At 35.7% G+C, this 26,588-nt stretch overlaps 1 protein-coding gene across 1 annotated transcript in view; it reads right to left on the reverse strand.

The window, feature by feature from the left end:
* Rme-8 (receptor mediated endocytosis 8) overlaps positions 1 to 26,588 on the reverse strand; it is a 251,427-nt gene that overhangs the window by 10,141 nt on the left and 214,698 nt on the right. Inside the window, exons 26-29 of the mRNA XM_089095924.1 lie at positions 18,752 to 19,058; positions 17,367 to 17,571; positions 8,215 to 8,406; positions 4,961 to 5,101 (exon numbers count right to left, since the gene is read on the reverse strand). Of these exons, the coding sequence (XP_088952050.1) occupies positions 4,961 to 5,101; positions 8,215 to 8,406; positions 17,367 to 17,571; positions 18,752 to 19,058 (845 nt within the window). The remainder of the gene's footprint in view (positions 1 to 4,960; positions 5,102 to 8,214; positions 8,407 to 17,366; positions 17,572 to 18,751; positions 19,059 to 26,588) is intronic.

Genomic DNA, 26,588 nt, shown 5'->3' on the forward strand with positions numbered 1-26,588 from the left:
TATATGACCGTATCCAAAGGGGCGGGGTTCAACCCCCCCCCCCCCCTGAAATGTTTGTTCGACTATTAAAAACGTAACAAAATGAATATAAATAAATCTTTTATCCGTTTTTCGAAGTTTTTTTTTTGTAAAACCTCTCCCGAGAAAAACATCCTTGTGTAAATCCCCCTCCCCCCTCACAAAAAAATTCTGGATACGGCCCTGGCTGGCTATACCTGAAGTTTGATAAAGTAAAACTTTTTTTTTTAACACCGAGGACGGCTTGGAGAACATCTTTGCCAAAATATCCGTTTTCGTATTTTCACGTCTTTCACTTTTTTTTTTTTTTTTTTTTTTTTTTTTTTTTTTTTTTTTTTTTTTACTGGCCGAGAATAACCCTAGTTTTCTTTATTATTTTTATATTTTTTCATCAAACAACATCAACAATATTTAGCATGGAATTACGTGAGCTCAGATCTTTCTTAGATACTTAAAATGAAGAACGGCTCGTTTTTGCCTCATTTTCATAAAAATTGAGAATTTTTAGGCGCAAAAGAAATCCCCCTCCCAGGCGCGTAGAACTATTTGAATATTTTATAATCTTTAAAATTTAAAGATATGATTAGAGATATTCACTAGCGAGATACACTTTCGTTGTCACAGCAACCAAGACATTGTGACTGGTGATCTTCACCACCGAAAAAACTTTTAAAATAAACTTTCAAAAATATTTAATCAAATTTAATTAAATTTGATTAAATATAATAGATTTGAACTTTTATAATTAAGTACAAATTATTTTTTAAATTATAACTTGATTAATTACAAATTAATTAATTAACTATGAAACTAAAGTATAGGACACACAGCACACAATGTCGCTAAACCTTTGTCTCTTGTGTAGCCAGGATCCCAAGCGCCTAGATAACAATCCTCTTGCACATGCCCCCCCCCAATTGATAAACCTGAGTCTAGAGAGCACTTTAAGGTAATCTTTTAGAAGCCCCTTCGCTTGGATACCACTCTAATTATTTCTCCAATTTGTAAAGTGGTCGTAGAAATGTAGGTAAAAGTAATCAAAATTTAATTGAATGTGATTAAATGAATAAAATATGATTTAAAAGTGATTGAAACTCAATCCTGATTGTCGCGGGAACATTTATTGGTTGATTTGGGTATTCTAGATAGCCAGTGCATAAACAATTTTCTCAAATAAAAATCCCTAAAATGCATAATTAGGACATTAGCTGTTACCTCCCATCAAGTCTGATTAAGATAATTATTAAGATAATGATTAAGATAATGATAATTATCTTAAAGATTAAGATTAAGATAATTAAGATAATAAAAATTTATATTGTGATGAAAATTAATATTTATATTTATTTAATTATATTTATTTAATTTTATATATTTATTTTTTATTTATTTTTATTTTTAATTTAATATTTAATTTTATTTTTAATTTTTATATTTAATTTTATATATTTATTTATATATTAATTATATTTATTAATTATATTATTTAATTTTATTATATTTATTTAATATTTATATTTATTTATATTATTAATATTTAAATTTATATTGTGATGAAAATTATAATGAAAATTAAGATAATTAAGATAATGAAAAAGAAGATTAAGATAATGATTAAGATAATTATTCTGTCGACAAGGATTTAGCAGTACTTCACCCCTGACAAAGTTATATTGGATACAGGCCCCGAAAAGGCACAATTATAACGTTTACTGTTACTTTCATCTTGGTCAAGGTTCGAAAATGCTTCTGGTAGAAGTTGCAAGAAAAAGAAAAAAAATTAGAAACCCCTCCCCTCTCGCCAAAGTGGACAGATTGGACGAAAGAAGGAGCTCCAAAAGACACAGGAGGATTTATTAGATCTTTTCTAGAGAAATACCAATGGATTATTTCGGGTATCCGTCATTGAGACGGCTAGGACAAGTTCTGCGAATGAAGGATGACACATCGCCACAGATAGTTCATTTCAGCCAACCATCTAGGACCAAACGAAAAGCAGGTCGTCCCCGCATTGGGTGGGAGGGAAATTGGAACTTCTTGAAAGGATTTAAAGAAGGATGCTTAGGAAGAACGTGCGTAGCTGTGTTGGCCTCACGCGGCTTGGTCCTGCGGTGAGGTGTTTGTAGTAATAGTAGTATTAATGATTTCGATTGATATTTTTGTGTTTTATTTCATAAATGGAGCTCTGAATATATAATTAGTACTAAGGATGAAAAGAACCATCATAAAAAAAACCAACGTCTTTCCTAGATGGTTATAGAATGGTATTGTGAATATTGTATTTATTAATAAATACATCTTATCTCGAATTGTTAGATTATCAAAATGATAATAATTATTATTTTGAAAATTATATTATTAAAAATAGGTAATGAATAACTGTTATTTTGTATTTTCTTTTAAACAGACGAATTACTGGTGTGATATTTCCCATACCAATATAAAATAACACAATTTTAGAGCCTAGAAAGGCAATACAACAACATATTACCTCATTAAACTATTACTTAATCAAACTATTACCTCATTATACTATTGCCTAATTAAACTATTACCTCATTAAACTATTACCTCTTTAAACTGAATATATACCTCATTTATAAAGCAAGTCCCTAACACTTGACTTGTAAGGCCTTAATAAAGTTAAAAATAATCAAAGAGTCTAATCAAAATAATCAAAAATAAGAATCGTATAATATTTGAAAAAAACATAGTTTTTTTCCCAAATAGTTTTTTTTAAAACCTCAGTCTCATACATAAACCCTCAATAAATCGCCTCAGAAAAGCGAAAAACAAATTAAAATGCGAGGATTCTTGATTATTAGGAAAAATTTTTGCCAATAATTAATCACAGTTTGATAATTGACCAAAAACACTTATCATTTTCATTTAATGATTAAGTTATTCAAAGAAAATGATGTTTTATATATTTTCTTCAACCATATGATGATTGCTGGTATGGTATTTTTTAAGCCCATTTCGATAATATCTTTTTGGGGCTTAAAAAGGTTATACAACTAAAGATTAACCCGATCAGCACCTGTCGTATACAGCTCCCTTAAGGTATAAAAAGTATCATCTGATAACTCCTGTCTATTATCTGTGGTAATTTTGATTTGTTTTCCTAACGTTGATAGGAAGAAGAAAATTAAAGTGACTGAAAATTAAAATTAAAACTAATTTATTTTATATAACTTATTTTATATTAATTTATTTTATATAAGAAAATTAAAGCTAATTTATTTTACATTAATTTATTTTATATAACTTATATTATATTAATTTATCTTATATAATAAAATTAATCTAATTAAAATTGAAATTAAAATAAAGTGAAAATTAAAATTAAAACTAATTTATTTTATATAATTTATTTTATATTAATTTATTTTATATAAATTATTTTATATTAATTTATTTCATATAGTAAAATTAATCTAATTAAAATTTAAAACTAAAATTAAAATAAAGTGAAAATTAAAATGACCAAACAAGAAAATTAAAGTGCTTTTGAATATTGATTGGTTGTTATAAAAATGCTAAGGGTATTTTGAAATCGTATCTCTTACAGGTATCCACATCTGAAGTTTTAATTTAATAACTGTTAACTGTTTCTGATCTGTTAACTGTTCTTAACTGTTTCTGATCTGTTAACTGTTCTTAACTGTTTCTGAGATATTACACACACCATGTTAACCATCTGGATGCACATAGAATCTCTTGATTTAGTTAAGATAATGCCAGTGTGCATGCATAATTTGAAGGAATAATAATAAGGACAGAAGGCATAAAAAAAAAAAAATGGAGACACTTTTATCTCGATACGGACTGGTAATAAAAAAAAAATTGGTAATAAACAGAACCGGTAATACTAAAAATAAAAGTAAGGTTCGGTAATGGGTTATTTATAACTACTCGCAAATAACCTTTTTTGTCATGAACCCCCCCCCCTCCACTCCAAATTCACCCTTATTTGTGTTTTTTTTTAGATCAAAGGACTATTCTTTTTTTCGTGCATTGGGAGATAAAACGTTCAAATTGTTTTTATTTCTATTTTACTCTTTGGTAAATCCAGGGTCAAAAGTAAATTTTCACTATTCATCATTCTTGAGAGGGGGCTCATTCATTTCAAAATTATAAGTTTAGTGCACTTTTTATGAGCCGAAAGTGATTAGAAAAGCCCCCTTGCCCCCTTTCAATACCCGGCCACCCCCGTAACCTCAAGACACCTGCTCAAAACTTTAAGATAGAGATTTTGCCTGAAATAGCTGAATAGTTAAACAAAATACGTCTCCAGGGATGACAGAGCCGGGGCCCCTAGGACAAAAGCCGTAAATTATGAGATTACCAACTGTTTAGAGCTAGGATTTACAGTGGAGAAAAGAAAATGTTTACTTACCTTTTTTATTGATTGATACATTTATTTTCGACAATTCACAAAAATAATAAACAATGAAATAAACATAGCCACTACTAGAAGGTCAAATGACGTGCGCAAAGGGGCTCAACTGACTAATTAAATCACACAATCGAAAAACACACACCAAACAAAAATAAGTCACAAAAAAGTGTCATCAAAAATAAGTCACAAAAAAGTGTCATCAAAAATAAGTCACAAAAAAGTGTCATCAAAAATAAGTCATCAAATAAGTCACACACACAGGCTATACATAATACTCGAAAGGAACGTGCTGTCATCCTGCATTTCGACTGAGGAGAGGTTTAAGTTGTATGTTTGATCAATTTCAATCCTATTTTATATTAACGATTCTCGCTGCTAACATTTCATGCCGGGACTACGACCACCTCTCCTTCAAACAGCCAACATTTTGGCTATCGTCTTTGAAAACAACCAAAGCCATGGCATTACCTGTAGATGGGTACTTGATTTTTTACTGCCGACGACGTTAAATGAAGGGTAAAAAAAAAAAAAAAAGTGTACCTGGTCTACCAGATCTTCAACCCCTGACGCGTAAAGTCTTGATAGGGTATCACAAGTATACTCTGATAATTCTGGCCTTCGGACTAAACTAGTTTGCAACGGCGGAATGCATTCCAATCTGCTTAAAGCTTCAACACATGCCTGAAAACAAACAAGGTTAAAATTGAATTTAAAAGATGGAAGAAGAGAAGAAAATCTTGAATAAGATATTTTTTAAATAATCAGAACAAATATTTACGAAAATTTAGTTAAAACTACAAGGGCAAAGGTTTTTTTTTATTATTAACAATGTCCCTTTCAAAGCTCTGTTGGACAAATTTCAATATATCATGCAAATACCTTGCCACGGCTGTAAAATTTTTTTTGGAGGGGTTCAGTTGATGAAAAGTCTATACCCACAATACAATCTAACGAGAGATGCTTTATTCGCGTTCTGTAGGGGGGGGGGGGGAGGGGCGTGAACACCCAAAACAATTCTCCCACTACGGCCACTTTTTGCTTGAAATTTGTCACTGGTAGAAAAGACGATATCGAACCCAAAGCGAACTCTGAACAAAAATCGACCTGGACAAAAATTCGACCGTTTGTATTCTACACATGTATTATATCTCTGCAATTACAATCTTTATACAATTACTAAGTTTGTGCAAGAAGGAAAAAAACACCGTTGCTCAAGCAGCTTGTAATTACTGACAGCAAAAAAAAAAAATTATTGCTGTTTTTTCAGTTATTCGTTGTGCTGTTTTGACTGCAGCAGACAAATTATGACTCAAACCTATATGTGTAATAATACTACAGCTCATGCTCAAACTATGTCAAAGCTGAAGTGTCATTCTACGTGAACAGCAGGCCCAAGCTATCTAAATACAAAAGCAACGTTTGAACAGAACCACCGCAGCGGTGCAAAAACGTTGCGGCCATTTCTGGTGTCAAGTTTGGCAAATAGCCTTTACCCAGTATCCTGACCCTTAATTGGACAGACTGGACAATTATTCCTCTCAGTTTTCATTAAAACCTTCCGCCTTACTAATAATGTAGATCAAGAGTATCTGGAGACAGGTACTCTAGACGTAGAGCTTACTTTGGACTGACCTTGAGGAAAACCTTTTCCCATTCTGTCTCTTTCCAAATATCTACGGATATTTGACGCGTTTTAGTAGGTTTTCCTAGCTTGGGAGCCACAAGGAAAAGCCAAGGTCGTACCCAGGGGAGTATGTTAGGGGGTTTGAGCCCCCTCCGAAATATTTGTCTGACTGGTAAAAACGTAACAAAAATGGATATAAAATATTTTTCATGCGTTTTTGTGTTTTTTTGTGTACCCCCCCCCCACCGAAACAAATCCTGGGTACGGCCTTGGATGTACCCTATGTTAGGCGACAGGATAATTTGTCCTAGAAAGATCTTGTAAACTTTTATCTTATTAAATTAAAAAAAATTAAACATTAAAAATATTTTATAATTTTAAATATTTTTAAAATCTTTGTCGATTGGTTCTTGTTACATGAATTTCTAATAAGGATTGTTCTCACAGCTTTATTTAGGGGGACGGAGGAGCTTCCAATTTATGCGACAAATTTAGGAAATTATTGATACACAATAAAAATATTAAGATTTATCGGAAAAGGAGCAGGCCTAAATACCCCTCCCTACTTATGTGCCGCAAGGGAGAGATATTTGACAATTGAAGGAAAAAAGAGAGGCAGAAGCAGGTAACAAAAATTACAAATGAGAAGGAATAAATGATAGAGAAAGACATACATTTTTTAGGAGAGAGAAGCAGAAAGGGTGGGATCAGCCCGAAAAAAGTGGGGCTGTGGGTAATTTCGAGAGCAAGGGTCTTGCTTTTTCAGCTTTAATACTTTTTGTAACCTCTTTTTTTGAATTTGGAGTAAATAAGACATTCAAGAATAACAAGAGTGATAGTACCCTTGCATAAAACAAGACGAATTTTTTTTCAATGGAAAGTAAAGAGAGAGCTCAAAAACTTAAAACCAACAGAAAGTACACGATATACAACAACCACCGTCATCCAGCTATGAAAAAATGTTCGTAGCAACAATAAAGTCAAACGATTTATGGTTCATTTATATTTCAGGAGACTGGGGAGTCACATCTGGAAATAAAAAATCCAGCAAAAACATATACGTTAATCATCCTTTCCCGCCCCCCACCCTCAGTTTTTTTTTTATAAATTTGAAAATAAGGGCTTGAAGCCTTTTGGTACACGGTTCTAAGATGTTAAATGTTTCACTAAAAGATGCCAATCTTTTGTTGGTGTCTCTCCCTTTTTCTAGAACTATGCAGATTTTAATGATAATAGAGTTTCCCAAAAATCAAAAGAGGGAAAATTTCAAAGAGACGTTAGAAAAACGTTAAATATACACGTTATTAAAAAGTAAATTTATCTTGCAAAAGTCTGACTTTCATAAATAAAGAAATCAAGCTATTCTTCGTCCGTATAATCAAATAGCGTGCTTTAGAAAAAGACGTTAGAAAAAAACGTTAAATCTAAATTTTACTAAAATTGTAACGTTAAAATAGAGCATATTCTTTCATAATTTTAGAATTCCATGCTATTCTTCGTCAGCATTATCAAAATAGCATATTTTAAAAATAGACTTTAAACGTTAAATATAAACATTACTAAAAATAAATGCTAAAATTGCGCATCTTGCAAAGACCAGACGTTCACAACTGAAGAATTCACGCTATTGTTAATCAGCAATATCAGATAGCGTGCTTTAAAACTAGGCGTAAGAAAAACGTTTACTATAAATTTAACTAAAACAGTAACACTGAAAATAGTGTATCTTGCAACAGCCCAATATTCATAACTTAAGAATTCCGCGCTATTCTTCATCAGCGTCATCAAAATAGCACACTATAAAAATAGAATTTAAAAAAAACGTTAAACATGAATTTTACAAAAATGTAACGTTAAAAATTCTTAAAAAGGTCCAATTTTCCTAACTTGAGAATTCAAGCTACTCTTCACCAGTATCATCAAAATAGCGTGACCCAAAGAGGTAACGGTACACTATTTTGATATCGGAAAACTCTTCAATAGACCTTCACGGCCAACTTTAAAATCAGTAAATTTTACATATTTAGAATCAGCACAATAAGGAGATTCTTTAAATATACATACTACAGTCGAAACTCAATTTCGAGGTTTTGGTTCAACTGATAAGGGTCGCTCCTCGTGTACGATTTATTACCATGAATGGTTTGAAAGAAGAAATGATGACTCATACCTGACTCATTGCTGCTTGATGCAATAAACTGATCCCATATCGACAGACGGTATCGTTAAAATTCATACTTTTCAGAATTCGAGGCAAGTAGCCCATTCCGGGAAGCTGATCAGCCAATAATGGCTGACTTCTTAAGAGTCCTGAAAAGGCTCGAACTAGAGTCTCTAAATGCTCTGTGTTCACGTTATCTTTCTGAAAATAATACAAAGTCATTATTTTAAAGCAAGAATTACAAATAAACAGAAAAAATATCAATTTTCTATCTTAAGAGAGTTTCAGAAGTACCCGAAATGTTATAGTCTATATAGTCACGAGAGTCTAAAGCCTATTTTCAGCAGTAGACAACAAGACAAAAGCCATTATAGTAAACAAGAAATAATGAGAAAGTTGTAAAAAGCAGTAAAGTAACAAAAAAATAGAAGTAGTAAAAACCAAGTGAAAGTTAAGTAAAAAAGTAAAGCAGTAAAAAAGATGATGAAAGATAGTAAAAAAGATGTAGTAAGACAAGCAATAATGAAAAACAATACCTATTTTATATCTACACAGATTTTCAGCAGTACAAATACTGCATATTGACATGTTGAACCAAAGCAGTTAAAAAAGGGCAAAATAAGACAAAAGGCATTATCGCACAACAAGAAAAAATAAAAAAAGTTATAAAAAACAGTAAAAGTAGAAAAAAAATGGAATTACTAAAAGAAATTAGTAAATAGTAAGTAAAAAAATAAAATATTCCAAAAGTGATGAAAAATAGTAAAAAAGTTGTAACACAAAACAATAAGAATTTTCCATCTATACTGATGTCAATTAAATTGTGATTTCTTCCCGTTTCCTGCTTCAGTGCATACAGCTAACAATTTTAGGGGTTTTTCTTCCAAGGCCGTACCCAGGATTTTTTTTCCGAGGGGGTTTTACTCAATTTTCTTTTTTTTTTGGGGGGGGGGGGGTTACACAAAAAAAAACTCAAAAAACGCATGCAAAATTTTTTTATGTCCATTTTTGTTACGTTTTTACGAGTCAGAAAAACATTTCGGGGGGGGGGGGTTCAACCCCCCCCCTGGATACGGCCTTGATAGAGGAAGAGAATCTGTAGTGTTAAAAAAATGTTATTTTACTTCGTAATTTTCCCATTGAGGTTGCTTGAATCTAAGGTTGCTTCACTGAAGTTGCTTGGTGGTTCTATGGGGCGTTCATAATTAGCAATTAAACTCCTATTGAGCATTGTTATTGAGCAAGAAATGTTGCACGAAAGGAAAATGAGTAAAAAAAACGAGAAGTATAGAGCGGAAAGCTGAGTATGCCATCTATGTTAATTACAATTGTAATTAAACTGTAATTTTCTTGCTAAAACGTTCTGTACAGACATTCATCTTCAGCAAAACTTATTGTAATAGTGGATGAAAGATATGTAAAAAAATGGTCAAACCTCGGGGAAATTGCAACACATTTTTTTTTTACACCAAAATGCTCAGAAAAATCCGCTTAATCACACAAAAAAAATCCCCTCCCCATTCCCCCTGCACAAGTACCCCAAATTCATCCTTGAAGAGGGAGAATGAGGGGGAAAGCGATTTTTGTGGTTATAAATATTTGGAGTTTGAGTAATTGTTTCCTATCAAATAGATAGGATTCAAGCATGCTGAATCCAAATATGACTTGAGATTTAAATTTTTCAGTACCCTAATGCCTATTTCCACCCATAAAAGGCAGAGGGTGGGGGGGGGGGGGTAAAACTCTAAATTAAGAGGCTGCTGGATTATTTGGTCGTTTCCTATGAAATCAATGGTGGCGAATTCAAAAATGAAGTTAAAAACCTGATTTTATGTGGTCAAGTACCTCATCTTACCTTAAAACGGCTGTGAAAGTAGACCAGAATGAACTAGTTATTTTAATCACTTGTCGGTTGATTCACCATTTCCAATCAAGCTAGAAATAGCACCTTAGAATACGAGTCGCGAACAGTTTAATTTCAAACCAGTATTCCAGACTACACCCCCCCCCCCAGTTTGCGGTTTTCATTCCTTAGTGCCATTCTTTATAATCAGTGGAGCCATCTACCATAGTACTTGCTAGAAGACTGGCGTATTCAAGGCTATATACAAGGTTTGTGCCGTTTTTTTTACTTCCGCAAAAAAAAAAAAAAAGACAAAAGAATAAACTGGAATTCGCGAGCGTTGAGTAGAAGTATTTAGTGAGAGTGTTTAGGATTATGCTTCTGATTTTTGAAAAGAGCGGATAATCATTTCTGCTTTTCAACTTCGTTTGTGCAATGCCATCTACTGTGTATCATTCAAGCTGAGTTTGTTCTTCTAGGTGGCGAATTATGATTTGATTGTGCCTGGATTGACTGAACAAACAAGTGGTATAAATTAATGAAAAAACCGTTTGGTTCGGGATTATACCAAATTCCTTTTGTTTGGATCCACGGTGGGACGGCTTTCCATGCCCCTCCTGCCCAGCATTTCTTTTATCCGTTCTTTTCTTTTATTTTTTGTTTTTTAAGTTTTTGTTATTGTTGTTTTTTCGCTAATTAAGTTAATTTTAATGTTGTTACTATGACGAGAAGTTTTATTTTTTGTACGTCCCATTATATACACACCCAGTGTTAAGAGCTCTGCTCTCTGTTGGGGGTTAATTTTTTTCTGTATTTTTATGTATATTAAATAAATAAAATAAATAAATTAAGAAGTCTCTTTTTCTTCTAGAACCGTCAATGAAGAAAACATGGTCTGCCCGATATGCCAAAGAAGCATCAAACCTGGTGAAAACACTGCCATATTATCCAAGAAAGGAGCCAATGCCGTGAATAACGCAAGCAAAGAAAGAGGTAGTAGCAATGACTGTGACGACTGGAAATGAAGTCCACACCGCGTGTCGTCGTAATTTCTGTGACAGACGTCGGATTGACAGAGAAAAGAACGCTCAAAGGAAACTTGAGCAGAAAGAATCCGTTGCAGCTCCCCCGACCAGATCTTCAGCTCCAAGCTTTGACTTTTCGAAGAGCTGCCTATTCTGCGGTCAAGCAGTGAAATTATGCAAGATCACAAGTCGCGAATTTGCTGAAACCTATACATTACGAACTCATAGCTGCGACTTCTCGTTTAGTGAAATGTGTAAGAGCAGGAACGATCAGTGGGCCACGACAGTGCTTGGTCGGATAAATTCAAAGACTTCTGACCTTCATGCAGAGGATGCCGTTTATCATCAAATATGCTCAGTAAACTTCAAGACAGGAAAAGAGATTCCAAAAAAATTCTGTGGTCAAGAAGAAGTGAGTGATGTACCTCCACCAAAGCAACGGAAGGGAAGACCGTGCGATAGTGCAAGGAAAGCCGCTCTCGAAGAAGCGCTTTGGTGTTATGCCCACAGCGAGGAGCCTGTACCTCTAACGGTCATTTTAAGAAAGATAGTTCATACTTTCTCTAAAACGGACTGTGATAATTCGGCCTAAGATTTTCGTCAAGCCAAGGAGTTTCTAGTCACTGAGTACGGCGAACGAGTGGTTGTGATCGATTCAAACGGGAAAGAGACACTCGTAACATTTAGAGATACGGTTGACAAGATATTACGAGAATATTATCAAGAGGTGAAAGTAGATAGTAAAAACAGAGAAAGGGATCAGCTCATCAAAGTCGTTGGAAGAATAATAAGAAGTGAAATCAAATCCATTACGACAAGGAAGGATTCCTACGAATTTCTTAACGAAATATCGTCAGTTGAGCAGTGTTTGAACTTCGTGTGTCCATCTCTTTGTCTACTACTTTCATCGATAGGTGTCGACAAGCCTTATCTAATATCTTCTATCGGACAGGCTATAATGCAGGCATGCAGACCACAAGATTTAATGTCTCCTGTACAAATAGGACTGACTTCGCAGCTGCATCAATATTTTTCATCCGAATTTTTAATTGACACACTGCACAATTTCGGCTTCTGCTCTTCGTACTCAGAGGTGAAAAATTTGAGAGATGTGCAGCAGTAAATCAAACGTTGTTGGAAGAGTCGAAAGAGAAAGCACATTTTTTTCAGTATGTAGGAGACAACGTCAATTATGATATTGCTACTATCGACGGCCTGAATACCTTTCATGGAATGGGTCTTATTGAAGTGTCTACACCTGAGTTGTCGGCAATGGAGCTTTCAGTGCCAAGAAAAGAAGTAAGTGGAGATGAGATGAAGTCAATCGGCACCGTGCAATTCTACACTTACCAAAAGCCCGCTAAGTCGCAACAAAGGACTTTTGTTTGCTTGACAAAAAATGGTGACGCTTATGACAATGATTGGGAGGTTGAAACGCTCTGGCGCATCTCTGGCTTTTTCAAAAGTTCATACATGAGCTGGTCGGCCTTTATGTGGTCAATACACCAAAAGCTACCTCATCCGGGAAAATCGAATATTCGTTTTTTGCCAATGATTAACCACAACCCAAGCGATATCTCCTGTGTTTATTCTACACTTATGCATTCTAACGAGCATGCTAATCGAGCTGGAAAAATTCTAGTAATTACCTTTGACCAACCGCTTTACTGGAAGGCGAAATGTAACGTCGATGAAGAGTCAGCCAAAAGTGCTTTAAGAAATGTTATTGTTGTCCTGGGTGGATTTCACACACGTATGAGTTTCCTAGGAGCCACTGGCTTCCTTATGGCTGAATCAGGACTTTTGGAAATCCTAAGTCAAGTTTACACGCCTAACACTGGGCGCAGTATGTTACAAGGCAAAGCTGTCTCTCGTGCAATGCGAGACCATGGTCTGTTGGAGATAGCCCTTTATGTGAATCTTTTATCATCAGAACTGCATAACAGAGCGTTTGATTGAAATGACATGCTACCAGAGCCCCTTGAAAAGGCAAAGCAGGCGTATGAATAGCTCCTTGAAGGATAGGCCATCGATGAAGTGCAGGTGTCAGAAGCAGCAGAGCTTATCTATGAATTAGTTCAAAGTGCAAAAGAACGATTGTCCGGGTCCAGAACTGCCCGTCTTTGCTTTCAGTATTTGGACCTACTTGGAATTCTGAGAAAGAACTTGAGAGCTGAATGAAGTGGCAACCTTGAGCTCTATCTACAGTCGTTGTTGGAAATGCTTCCTTACTTTGCTGCTTCCAGCCACAATCTTTACACGAAGTCTACTTGGCTGTTCTTGCAGTCGATGTTTCAGTTGAGAAAAGACAACCCAGAGCAATACAGAACATTACAGGAGTACCTGTTCATCCAAAAACTGACAACTACTGGGTGGCACTTTCTCCTGATTTGGTGATCCAACAGACGTTAATGAGAAGTATGAAAACGAGTGGCGGTCTGACGAGAGGTAGAGGCATGACTGAATTACAGCGGACAATTTGGACATCTGCTATGCCTTCTTTGGTTCTATTTAACGAATGCATGCAGAAACTGACTGGCCTCGCGGAGTTGACAATTGAAAATCACGCAGAAGCGATATCTTTGAGGAGAGCTAGAGACATGGTAGACATCGAAAAGATAGTTCGATACATTGAGCCCCTAGAGACCTTCAGGCAGGAATCACACCTGTTGAACGTGGTTACTGGTGTCCGCGCTTCATCTGTAAACGCGGACGATGCCAATTCTGTGGGAGAAACTATTCTGAAGGATATGGAAGCGAAAGACACTGAGAAATATGTTTTCAGGAGAAAGGAGAAAGCTGTAACTATGGCTGAGAAGTCATCTGTGGTGATAGATAGCGAGAGGGAATGGTCGACCCTGCTCTAATCTTTCAACGTCTAGCTGCAGTGGCTAGTACCAATGGTTCTGACTTGAATGAGGTTCTGTCGTTCGAGCTCTGTAATTTTCCACCATCGCTCTTTAGTTCGTTCGAGGTGATGAGGACAGCCGACAAAGCCTCTCTAACAAAGGCACTGATAAAAATTGAGGGACTTGAGGGTCCAATGACATTGCCATCCTCCCAGAGAGTTTTGGACGGTGGCTGGCTAGTCCATAAGATCCCATGGACTGCCGGATCCACATATTCTGAGGTGGCAGAATCTTACGTAGATTATGTCACAAGACATTTCGGCCAGGCAGCGGTATTTTTTGAGTCTTACACTGATACACCGACGACAAAAAATTGCACACAGCTGAAGAGAACCAAAGGTTTGTCGTGTGCAACGATTGAATTCTCTCCTAAAATGAAGATCGTCAAAAGTAAGGAGGAATTTCTGAGAAATCTAAAAAATAAACAACGCTTCATCAACCTACTTACTGAGAGGCTGGCGAACTCAGGATGCAAAGTTCTACATGCTCAGGATAATACCGATGTCTTAGTTGTACAAACTGCAGTCAGTTGCACTGAAACTTCATCGACCACTTTGATTGGGAATGATACCGACCTATTAGTCCTTCTGCTGTACCTTTCCAAGCTTGATGCATGTGATATCTTTATGCAGACAGACACACATGGATATAACGGACGAGTGTACGACATGAAAAGGATCAATAACAAACTAGGAACCGAAGCAGCAGAAAATCTAGTCGTCTGCCACGCAATGTCTGGCTGCGATACAACATCTTGACTTCACGGAGTAGGGAGACCAGCAGTAGTTTCCTTGTCACTTAAAGATGGGATTTTCACGGATGCTTGCAAGATCTTCATGACACCAGGATCCAGCCACCAGAAGATTACCGAAGTTGAAGAGAAAGCTTTGCTCCGCATATACAAAGGGAAAAGCAATGAGAAGACCCTGAAGGATTTCCAGGTGAGAGCATTTACAGGTTGCAAGTGCAAATGCTTTTGTTCAGGCAGAGCGGCTTCCACCAACTTTGGCCGCTTCAAAGTACCCCCTTTAGAAGTGCTATTTGCAAATAATGATGTGGCGAGACACGTCCAAGTCTCTAAAGCCCGAAGAGTGGGGTTGGTGCCTCTCTTCGTCACGGAATATGTATCTTCCCATTATGATAGATGCTTCAGCAGCAACGGAGAACCTACTGAAGATGGTGCGGTACCAGTGCACCCGCGGGTGTGAGTCACTCAGATGCAGCTGCCGTCGGACGGTTTGCCCTGCAGCTTTGCCTGCGGGGAGTGTAAAGGGGCGTTATGCACTAACGCTGCAGCAAGACAGGATGAGGACGATAACGAAGACGAGTAGGAAGAAGAATTAACTTTAGGTTGTGCTTTAAAATCAAAATGTTCTTGTGATTAATTTACCTGAGTTCTAAACGTTTTTTTTTTTTATAAGTGATTGATCTGAAGTTTTGATCTTGATTAAAGAAGTGGTTTTTCAAGATATTATACTTAGCAACCCCTCATATTACAGGCACCTGAGAGGTGGAAATGAGGTAAATAGAAAAAAAAAAACTGCTTTTTGACCTCATTTTTGGCAATACGGTACTTTATTTCATATAAAATGATCCTTTAGCCGCAGGAATCCGGCAAATAATGATCTGCGTACTTTACCCCCCCCCCCGCTCAGTGAAGGTGAAAATTGATAATAGGGTACGGAAAATTTGATTTCTAGCGTCGGATTCGGATTCTTCATGCTTGATTTGATAGAAAACGACCACTTAAACCCAAAAATACGTCCAAATAGAAATTCCGATTTCCCCCCTCATTTTACCCCTTCAAGGGAGATTTCGGGTAGTTGCGCAAGGGGGATTCGGGAGGATTTTTTTTGTGTGATTAAGCTGATTTTCTGAACATTCTGGTGTAAAAAAAAAATTCTGTTGCAATTTCCCTGAGGTAAAACCGTATTTTTCTTCCACTATAACTATTCCAAGTAATTCTGACGTCTTTCATCTGAAAAATAATGAAAGATTCGACTATAGTATCTATAACATTAAACAGGCTTTTTTATACTAATATTTGAACGTTTGAACGTTTGAACATTTGAACGTTACGTCATTCATATAAGAAATATCTTTCCAAAATTAAGGCTATGAACAAATTTATCGTGAGTAAATATTTTTTCCTTTCAAAACGGAAAATGAACACCGTCGAAGTTGTCCTAAAAACAATATCGTTAAAAAAAAAATCTAATGTGAGAATTCTCTAGCATATAATTCTCTGCGTGCAAATTTAGGCAAAACTAACCCAGGTCAGAACGTTTAAAAATAGTAATGATGCGATTTTTGCCCACCCTTGTAGAGCCCGGAACCAACTGTCAAACTTCAGGTTGAGAGTTCGTTCCGGTGGTTGAGTCTATAAATAAAAAATCCTGACGGCATCTCTGTCACTTCTGTACTCGCCGTGTTGAGATTAGGGGAGCTCAATCCTTATAATAAAACAAAATTTTCTGTGGATGATAGGTTTTGCCAGAGGGCACTCGAGGTTCTCCAGTAGACACTTTGCTAAGACATACCCAAGTATCAAGATTTTCTTGCGTTTTTTCTTCGGATGACATGTTTTAAATCTAAACTTTTGGGAAGTTTTTTTTTTGCTAAGAAGGGCCATTAATGAGAGAATGTTACTGCTTGCAATTTTAAGCGAGTTTCAATTATGTTTATTATATAAATTAGGTATATCTAAGTCTGAAACTTATTAGTAAGAACTATTTGTTAGCTTTTAGATTTTGGCGGGTAGTTTTCAAAGTGCTGGGGAAAGTGTAAAAATTCAACACCTTCAATTCAAAATGCTTAAATTGAAGATAAATTAATGTTTATTTAATTATATTTGTGACCCTAGGATAGGCACCCTTAGAAGGGTTTGGTGGGAAATAAACGACTTGCAAGTGCCAAATGGTTATATTGTTTGGGCTAAAAAACAGTTTAGGTAAGCGTTGGTAACACTTTAGTGCAGAGAGTGGGGGATAGGTGGCGGGATCTCCTTCGTGTAAAGATACTTTATGTTTATTTAAGGTTTTTAGCTTGCTTTTTACTTTCATTTGAAAATTAAAAAGTTTTTTCCCGACTGAATAAGGAAATAAAACAAGTTTTTTTTTTATTTCATTGACTTGTGTAATATGAAAGCAATTTATCTTGTAAACTGACTTTAATTTTTTTTTTTACAGTATGGCTAAAAGGGTAGAAATAAACTTACTACATGTTAATAATAATTATCGACACACACATAGTTACAAGCAATCGCAATTTGAGGGAGTATCAAACAATTTCTTCTTGGAGGGGGGGGGGCAAAGTATGTTTCAGGCCTAATTTTCCATAGAAAGGGTTCCTTCATTGCAGGATATAACACGAAACTTAACTCACGTTCATGTGATCAAGGGTGGTGTCAAGCAATTCAATTAGGAACTCCTTGGGTTTTCTAAGAACCCAACCAGGATTTGAAACAAATAAGCGCAAAAAAACTCCCCCAACAACTAATTCATCATTGGCTGCAGCGTAAATAGGTTCTGAATCAGCATGAGGAGGTACCCAGACAGCATTCAAATCAGCACGTTGCTTCGAAGAGAATCTGAAAAAAAGATAAATAAATCAAATTCAACGAAATAAATAATACCAATGTTAATATGCAAATATTGGTGTTCAGTAGATCAATGTAAAAGAGCCGCATAGGCTTAACTGGTTCGAGTAACGGGTTTTGGAATTTTTGATTCATAATGTCATAAGCTAAAATAAGCAGACATGCAATATAACTTGCACTTAATGCAAGGTATAGAACAGAACTTACGAGGAGGTTTATTTGATCCCAAGTTCATATACCGGAAATATATATATATATATATATATATATATATATATATATATATATATATATATATATATATATATATATATATATATATATATATATATATATATATATATATATATATATATATAAATATTTACATCTGTGGTAGGTCTGATCAGCCACTTAACAGGTTTGGCCACATAACTGAAGCTTAATGGATGCTACACAATACCAGATCCGTACTTTTGAGGGTCAGTACACATACTGCTATGGGAGAATGAAAGTTAATGGGTATTATTTATCTTATGAGGCAATGTTGTTGCTGAAGAAGTCTTATGTCTGACATACCCTAACGATCCATACATCTATTTATCAAGAACAATGACATACCCTTAGTTACCGATAGTACAGCAACCCTTGAAGTAAAAAAAGAATAAAATAAAGAAAGACACTTATTAGGTTTTTTTAGAGTGAACAAGGCAAATACTACTTTTCTAGATTATTTCTCTTTTCCGGGTTGCAATGCATAAACAGTACGATAAAAACATATAAAAAGAGTTAAAGCCATAAATATTTATCAAATAAAACATATAGAAAAATATATTCTTCGTTTTGTTTTTGAATGTGAAGAAATGACAAGTTTAAGAAATGTTTTGGGGAAAATTTAATTAATGAAAAGTAATTGGAAAAGAATAATGAGAAAGAAGGAAATTCCTGAGCCTAGGAATGAGCAGTAGAACATTCTTTAGGATAATGATGGATTGTATTTAGAAATTTATGATTTTTATATTAAGTGCTGTCGCCTGTTGCCTTTTCTCTTTCATTTTCTCACAGCTCTTTTTGGTTTTCGTACATATGAGTTATTATTATACATAACAATAAACGAATGACAACTGCTTGTATTATTAATATTATTATGTATTATTATTATTATTATAAGAATAAATGTGATACATCTTACTCTGATGTCATTCTCTTTACTGAATTAGTAACGACCTTCATTGAATCCTCATTCCAAATAAGTTCAGGGTTCTGAGTTTCACTATCAAACAGCATCTGTGGTTGAGTAGACGACTCCCTGAAAGTATCTACTATTGCAGGGGGGAGGAACTTTAGTAAAACAGTGCGGATTCGAGGACCAACTAGCCTATCCGACATGATTCGATTCAAGTTTTCTGCTGCTTGACTTCTTATATGTTCGTTAGAATCAGATTTGAAAGAAGAACAGAAAATCTGAAGGAGGTAGACAAGGCAACCTGAAACATAAATAGACATAATAAAAATATGTCATTTAATGGAAATAAAAAACGTCAATTTGACGATGTAAATGTTACACATTCTAAAAGAACTATATATTGACAAAAAAAAAATCTATAAATTTTTGAATCTCAATCAATTATTGAATCAATCATTTTATTTATACAAAAAATAAATTTACTATTACAACGGTTATATGGCACATGAAGCTAAGCTTGTCGGGGAAATATCTAGAAATAAAATCTAAAATTCTAGAAATAAATTTTATGGATTTCTACAACTACTCAGGGGAGGAGCTTCCGTAGAAGAGCACGGATACGAGAACCAACTTGCCAATCTGACAAGACCCGAATTAGGTTTTCTGCCTTCAGGTATCTATACATTAGTTGGGAACAGGTTTGAAGGAGGGATCAAAAATCTGAAAGAGGCAGTTATGGCATTCTGAAACAGAAAAGAGATTTAAAAGACGATCAATTAGGCGAAATAAATTTCAGAAACTAAGATATAAATGATAAGATGCATGAATACTTCCTTTATTCATATATTCAGCAATATATGGTAGCTTAATTTATTTGACACAAAAAACGATAATTATCTCAATAAGAAGGTAAAAACAATAGGAAAGGTAGTATTCTGAAAGCGGCTTTTTGTGCTAAAACCGATGAAAATATTCAAATTCTTCCAGATGAGAGAGTATATTTCATCGGGATCTGGGCATTGGGCACTTATCGACATCATACCTACTAACCTCTTCAGCCCCTTGCTAGCGTATATTTTCCTGACTAAGACCCAGGGACATGTCTGGAATATCATCCAGAAGAGAAATGACCAATATGAATAGCTATGAATATATTCAAACGAAAAGATATATTTTTTTGCAAAAAACATCCTTAGATTGCTAAAATGTCGGCTAGTTGATCAATCAGATTACTAGAACTTACAGACGGATAAATGTAGCCTATCTTCCCGTGGTTGACAACACTGTTCAAAAGACGGCAGTGATCACCCTTGGGTATTAAAGAATAATTTTTTACTTTCGCTCAGTCAACTCTTCGAGGCACCAAACCGCACAGTCAACCGCTTACCGCAAACGGTTTTAGCCAAACGGTTACAACCGGTTACCGCAACCGGTTGCAGCCAAACGGTTACAATCGGTTACAGCCAAACGGTTACAATCGGTTACAGCCAAACGGTAACAACCGGTTACGGCCAAACGGTTACAACCGGTTACAGCCAAACGGTTACAACCGCTTACCGCATCCGGTTACATCCAAACGGTTACAACCGGTTTGCCGCAACCGGTTAAAGTAAAACAGTTACAACCGGTTATCGCAACCGGTTACAGCCAAACGAGGCGGTTACCGCACAGCCAACAATCTCATATTATCTTGCACCAACTAGTGAGAACTATTTACGGTAAAGGTCAAGAATAGCAGTTCTTCAGAAGGAGACATCCTAGAGAAGAAAGAGAGACATTTTAGGCTCCTAATTTTATGCTCATTTTTGTAGTTTTGTTCGCGGTTTTGGCAATTCATCCCCGTCCCCCCTCTACGAATCTCATATAGCCCTAGGGTATACAAAAGGTAAATAATACGGCATTGGACTCTACAGTCCCTATCGGCGGTGCTGATCTCCGTTTCTTGGCCCTTCAGCCAGGAAGTGCGATGGGGGGTTCGGGGCCAACCACCCTGTACTTTCGCACACACTTCCTGTTTACCTTCCCCAAATTTATCCAGGTACCCATTTAAAGCTGAATCGACCAATTGGGTACACTAGGATTCGAACTCTCGTCCTCTCGGACAAAGGATCGGTCAAAAATGATGAGAGTTTTTACCTTATAGTACGCAACAAGTATCAATGTATCATATTTCTTACTTTTTTTCTCATTTTTATCTGCTTTGAATCAGTTTTAATCAACTACTATGTTAGTTTTTTCCACAGAGCCTGAGACCCATAGAAGGATATTGGGGACTAATTGTCAAAACGCTTATAAATCCATGCAAATGAACAAAAAACTAGCAATCTAAAAAGGTCTCTCTTTTAGTTCTAGGATGTCTCTAGAAGCTTCTAAAGACCTTCTATTCTTGACCTTTACCACTATTTACTTATTAATTCTTAGCTCAGTCCAGCTGATCCTCGTGCAGCTTCTGTTCATAGAAGCTGCACTTCTTTTTACACAAACTACATCTCTATGCATCTGTATATTTGGGATATCTAATAAAAAATAGCAGATAGCTGTGGTAGAAAAGTTTTGAGAATAAGATCTTCTTCGTCTGTACTCTTTCCGTAACAGGGGAAGGTACTGCAGAGGAAAAGAAATCTCGTCATAAAGACAAGAATCTGAATCTATGAGACAACCATCTTAAAGACAAGAATTTTAATATATTCACTCTTGAATCAATCATTCACTCTGTACTTCTATATGGCGGCAAGACGTGGCACACTGAGGGCAGCGAATATCCATGCCTTAAATGTGTTCGGTTATTCTTACCTAAGACAAACATGTCTTACCCTTGGATAGTCCAAAATTTAAACAAACTACCACCAAATCAGCATGGTACTCAAATATCTACCCGAACATAGCGCCTGAAGAGCTTTTGTCCCAAGACAAGTATAAGTAAGTAGAAGTGCTGCAATAGCAAATGAATGAATGAATGAATTTTATTTCTGTCTAAAAGATAGGCGTCACCAGTAGGGTAATATATATAAAAAAGATAAAAAAAAGAAAAGAAAAGAAAAACGCATAAAACACAAGAAATAGACACTAATATCTCAAAGCATCCCGCAATTCATTTCATGCTAAACTTGTGCTGAACTTCTCTAATCTTTTCTGCAAAACGGCGTACGGGTCGCGTATGTTACAGTGGCTACTAATCACTCTCTTATGTTTCCATGGAGGCAGGCACAAGAGAAATTTGCAAAATTGCAATAAGCAAGAACATGTTGTACACTTATCTGATAAAAGGGTCCAAAATAGAGAGGGCGCTAGTACACGTAGTGTAACCAACATCGAAAACACCGGCGCTCGAATTTGTCGACTCTACGAAGCTTTCAAAGACTGAGATTTTCCGGAATTTTCTAGCAAAGTCATCTACTAACAAAGTGCGCGTCGATTTAACATTATAACCAGTAGGTAGCCAGTAGATTTTACTGTCTTGTCAATTAGTTTTATATTTGCGCCAAGATTACTTCCTTTATTATTAGAAACAAGAAGTTCAATTTTAACCTCATTGAAATGAAGACCGATTTTCTCGCATGAGCCTTTAATCGCACAAAGATCCTCTTCAAAACGTGAGAAAGAACATGCTCAAATTCAAAACACTACTAATACTACTACTAACAACTCATTGCAGCACCAAGTCACCTGAGGCCAACACAGCTACGCACGCTCCTCTACCCCAGTCTATTCAAAGCCTCCCTCTTTCCACCTTCCTAAGAAGTCCCCATTTCTCTTGAATCTTGAACGACCTGCTTTCTGTTTGACCTTCGATGGTTGGCCAACGAGGATGATCTTTAACAATCTGTCATCCTTCATCCGCCGAACATCTCCTAGCCATCTCAACCTTTCTCTCATTATAGCCATAGAAAGCCGGATTGAACCACATTCTTCGTACACCTTACTATTTGAGACACGGTCAGTCAGTCGGGCACCCAAAACAATCCAATCCGAAGGCAATATGTGTGGAAAACATCTAGCAAATCCACCTCCGTTTTTTTTTTAGCGCCCACGCTTCAGAATCATACTTGACCACTGTCATCACTGTAGCTTCCAATATTCCAATCTTGGTTCAAAGACTGGAACATATAGTCAAAATATCATTGGCATAATTTAATAAAGACAGATGTTGACAATGATTCAGAAAACTAGGTTAAACCACCTGCTAAACTTCAAATACATGTTGTTGTATAAAGATTGTGAAGAGATAGCTCCTTGATGGATCCCTTTTTGGATTGGGATAACAGTACAAAAACTATTGTCCCACTCGGTAAACTAGTCTTAATCTTCACTTTTAGTTCTTAGCACAAATTACGGAAAGTAAGAACTATCGACTTAGTAAGATCACAATTACGTGGGTTCAACAACAGATGGCTCTGAAGACCGGAGTCGAACGATCGACTCGACAACAAAAATAGACTCTCCACCCTCCAGGAGGATATCACAAATGTAGTGATGCACACAAAAGTAGTGATGCACACAAATGTAGTGATGCCTTATTACCTGAGTGTTTTAGGGAAATGCTTACAGGTGGTGTTAATTTCCATAATCAAACAGTTCGTGGTAACGAACTGTAAATAAGGAGCGACCCGGCTCAATGGTAACCGAAACTCTAAAAAACGGAATTTTGGTACCAATAGATACATCAAAAGAATCAGATTTTAATTCTGGTTTCAAATATATAAGTTTCATCAAGTTTAATCTTACCCATCAAAAGTTACGCGCCTGAGAAAATTCGGCTGATTTTCGAAAAAAGGGCGAAAGACCCCCAAAAGTTATAGAGCCTTAATGAAATTCACACCATCATATTCAGTGTATCAGAGAACCCTACTGTAGAGGTTTCAAGCTCCTATCTAAAAAAATGTGGAATTTTGCATTTTTTGCCAGAAAAAAGATCACGGGTGCGTGTTTATTATTTATTTTTTTTTTTTGCTTTTCCCCAGGGGTAATCGTATTGACCCAGTGGTCCTAGAATATCCTAGGAGGGCTCATTGGAACGGAAATTAAAAGTTCTAGTGCCCTTTTTAAGTGACAAAAAAATGGAGGGCAAGTAGGCCCCCTCCCACGCTCATTTTTTCTCAAAGTCACCCAATTAAAATTTTGAGAGAGCTATTTTGTCCAGCATAGTCAAAAACCTAATAAATTTGTCTTTTAGGATATCTTTATCCCCCACAGGTCCAAGGGGAAGGGCTGTAAGTTATGAACTTTGCCCATTACTTACATATTGTATTGGTTATTGGGGAGTATACAGACATTTTCAGGAAGGATTTTTTTTTCTGGTGGGGGGAGGCTTGAGGAGGGGGTTACTCGGGAGAATCTTTCCGTGGAGGATGTTTCTTTGGGATAAGGGGCATTTCTATGAAGGGGGCGCCAGATTTCCAAGCATTATTTAAAAAACGATCAGAAATTAAATTAAAAAAAAACAAGTTTTTCAACTGAAAGTAAGAAGCAACATTAGAACTTAAAATGAACAGAAATTATTACGTATATGAGGGGGTTCTCCCACAAGTCAATACCTCGCTCTTTACGCTACAGTTTTTTTTAGTGCTTTCAAAAGAGCTATCTATTCTAATTAAACGGCCTTTGTGATTAAGGGGCTTGTTAATTAAATTTTTTTTTTAACTTTTAACGTAAAGAGCGTGGTATTGACTAAGGGGAGAACCCCCTCATATACGTAATAAAAAAAACAATAAAATAACAAGCGATACGGTTCAATAGTAGGCTAAACTTTTAAAAACGAAAATTTGATGTCAATAAATGTATCAAAAGAATGGGCTTATAATGCTGATTCTAAATATATGAATTGTATTAAGTTTAGTATTACTCATCAAAGGTTACGAGCCTGAGAAAATTTACCTGATTTTTTCAAGAGGGGGAAACATCCCCTAAAAGTGAAAAATTTTTAATGAAAATTACACCGTCAGATTCAGCGTATCAGAAAACCCTATAACATAGGTTTCAAGCTCATATCTGCAAAAATGTGCAACTTTGTATTTATTGTCAGAAGAACAATATACGAATATAGAAGTTCGTTACGTAAGTTAATTTGTAAATTACGTCAGAAACAAATTTAGAGACAGCCATTAAGCAAAAAAAAGAGTAAAATTTTTATGCAAATTTTGTTTACTTATTCAATAACGGTGAGCCAAAATAAAAGCTGCATTAACTAAAAAACGATCAGAAATTAAATAAAAGAAACAAGTTTTATAAACTGAAAGTAAGGAGCGACATTAAAACTTAAAACGAACAGAAATTATACCGTATATGAAAGGGGCTGTCCCCTCCTCAACGCCTCGCTCTTTACGCTAAAGCTTGACTCTGTCTCACAACTTTATTTTTTAAAACAATAAAAAACTTTAGGGTAAAGAGCGAGGTGTTGAGGAGGGAACAGCCCCTTTCATATAGTGAATAATTTCTGTTCGTTTTAAGTTTTAATGTCGCTCCTTACTTTCAGTTTAAAAAACTTGTTTTTTTTTATTTAATTGCTGGACTAGAGCATTGCCACTAGTTCGGCAACCTCAGGTTATTACAAATCGATCCATTGTTTCCAGATGACATGTTGGCCCTCGGCTTTGAGAACCATTACCTCAGGCTATTTTGACAATTGATGAGCTAAATGAAGTTCACAGTAAACTAAAAGAACAGTATTTGTCTATATATGAACTTTAATCCCTGCTGAGCAAATCTTCTCTCGAGTGATTTTTTTTTTTTTTTATTTATTTTTTTATTTTTTATTTTTTTTTTAGGAGAACGAAGAGGAGATAGAAAAAAAGAATGATCTTCAATTTTGTGTCTTCGGTATCCAGTTAGGTCGTGAAATTTTTTTAAAAATGAATTTATTTCGTTTATTTTTATTTATTTATTTTATTATTATTTAACGTTATGTTATTTTTTTTTTTGGGGGGGGGGAGGGGAAGAGAGGTAAGGATGGCTGGTAGTAATTATGTAAGGTTTTGTAAAGGGTGATGTCTACCCATACACATTTTATAATCTTCGGGTTTTGTTGTAAATGTGTTTTGTTTCTTTTAATTGTACCGTTTTTTCTCTCATACTTTTTCAATCCGAACTGGTGACCGGGTGTGTAACACACTCGATTTATCTTATCAATAGCCAACATTTAGAAATCAGAGGCAACGCTGTAGCGTTGCCTCTAGTAAAGGCCATTCGGCTCCAATGTTTTATTATTATTTTTTTTCCCAGAGGCACTTCATATGGAAGGGGAAACGTCGTAGAAACTTCAAAGGGGGCTCATTCGATTGGAAATCGAGAGTTCTAGTGCCCTTTTTAATGATCGAAAATGATTGGGGGGCAAATAGCCTCCCCCCTACGCCCATCATTCCCCCAAACACATCCAATCAAAATTTTGAGATAGCCATTTTGTTCAGCGTAGTTGATTTTCAGATAGAAAATATATTTTTGAGGAGGACAATCCCCCACAATCCTCAGGGCAAGGGTTTTAAGTTATGCCCTGGGAGCATATAAGGTTTTTATAGAAGGCGTTGTCATAGAAACTTCAAAACAGGCTCATTTGATTGGAAATTAAAGGGCTAGTGCCCTTTTTTATAGTCGAAAGCTACTGATGGGCAACTAGTCCCCCCCCCACACCCATCATTCCCCCAAACACATCCAACCAAAATTTTGAGATAGCCATTTTGTTCAGCGTTGTTGATTTCCAGATAGAAAATATGTTTTTGAGGAGGACACTCCCCCACAACCCTCAGGGCAAGGGTTTTAAGTTATGCACTGGGAGCATATAAGGTTTTTATAGAAGGCATTGTCGTAGAAACTTCAAAAAAGGCTCATTCGATTGGAAATTCAAAGGGAT

Source organism: Artemia sp. Qi Xiang Cuo, chromosome 10, assembly GCF_049724085.1.
Source record: "Artemia sp. Qi Xiang Cuo chromosome 10, ASM4972408v1, whole genome shotgun sequence".
Taxonomy (NCBI): domain Eukaryota; kingdom Metazoa; phylum Arthropoda; class Branchiopoda; order Anostraca; family Artemiidae; genus Artemia; species Artemia sp. Qi Xiang Cuo.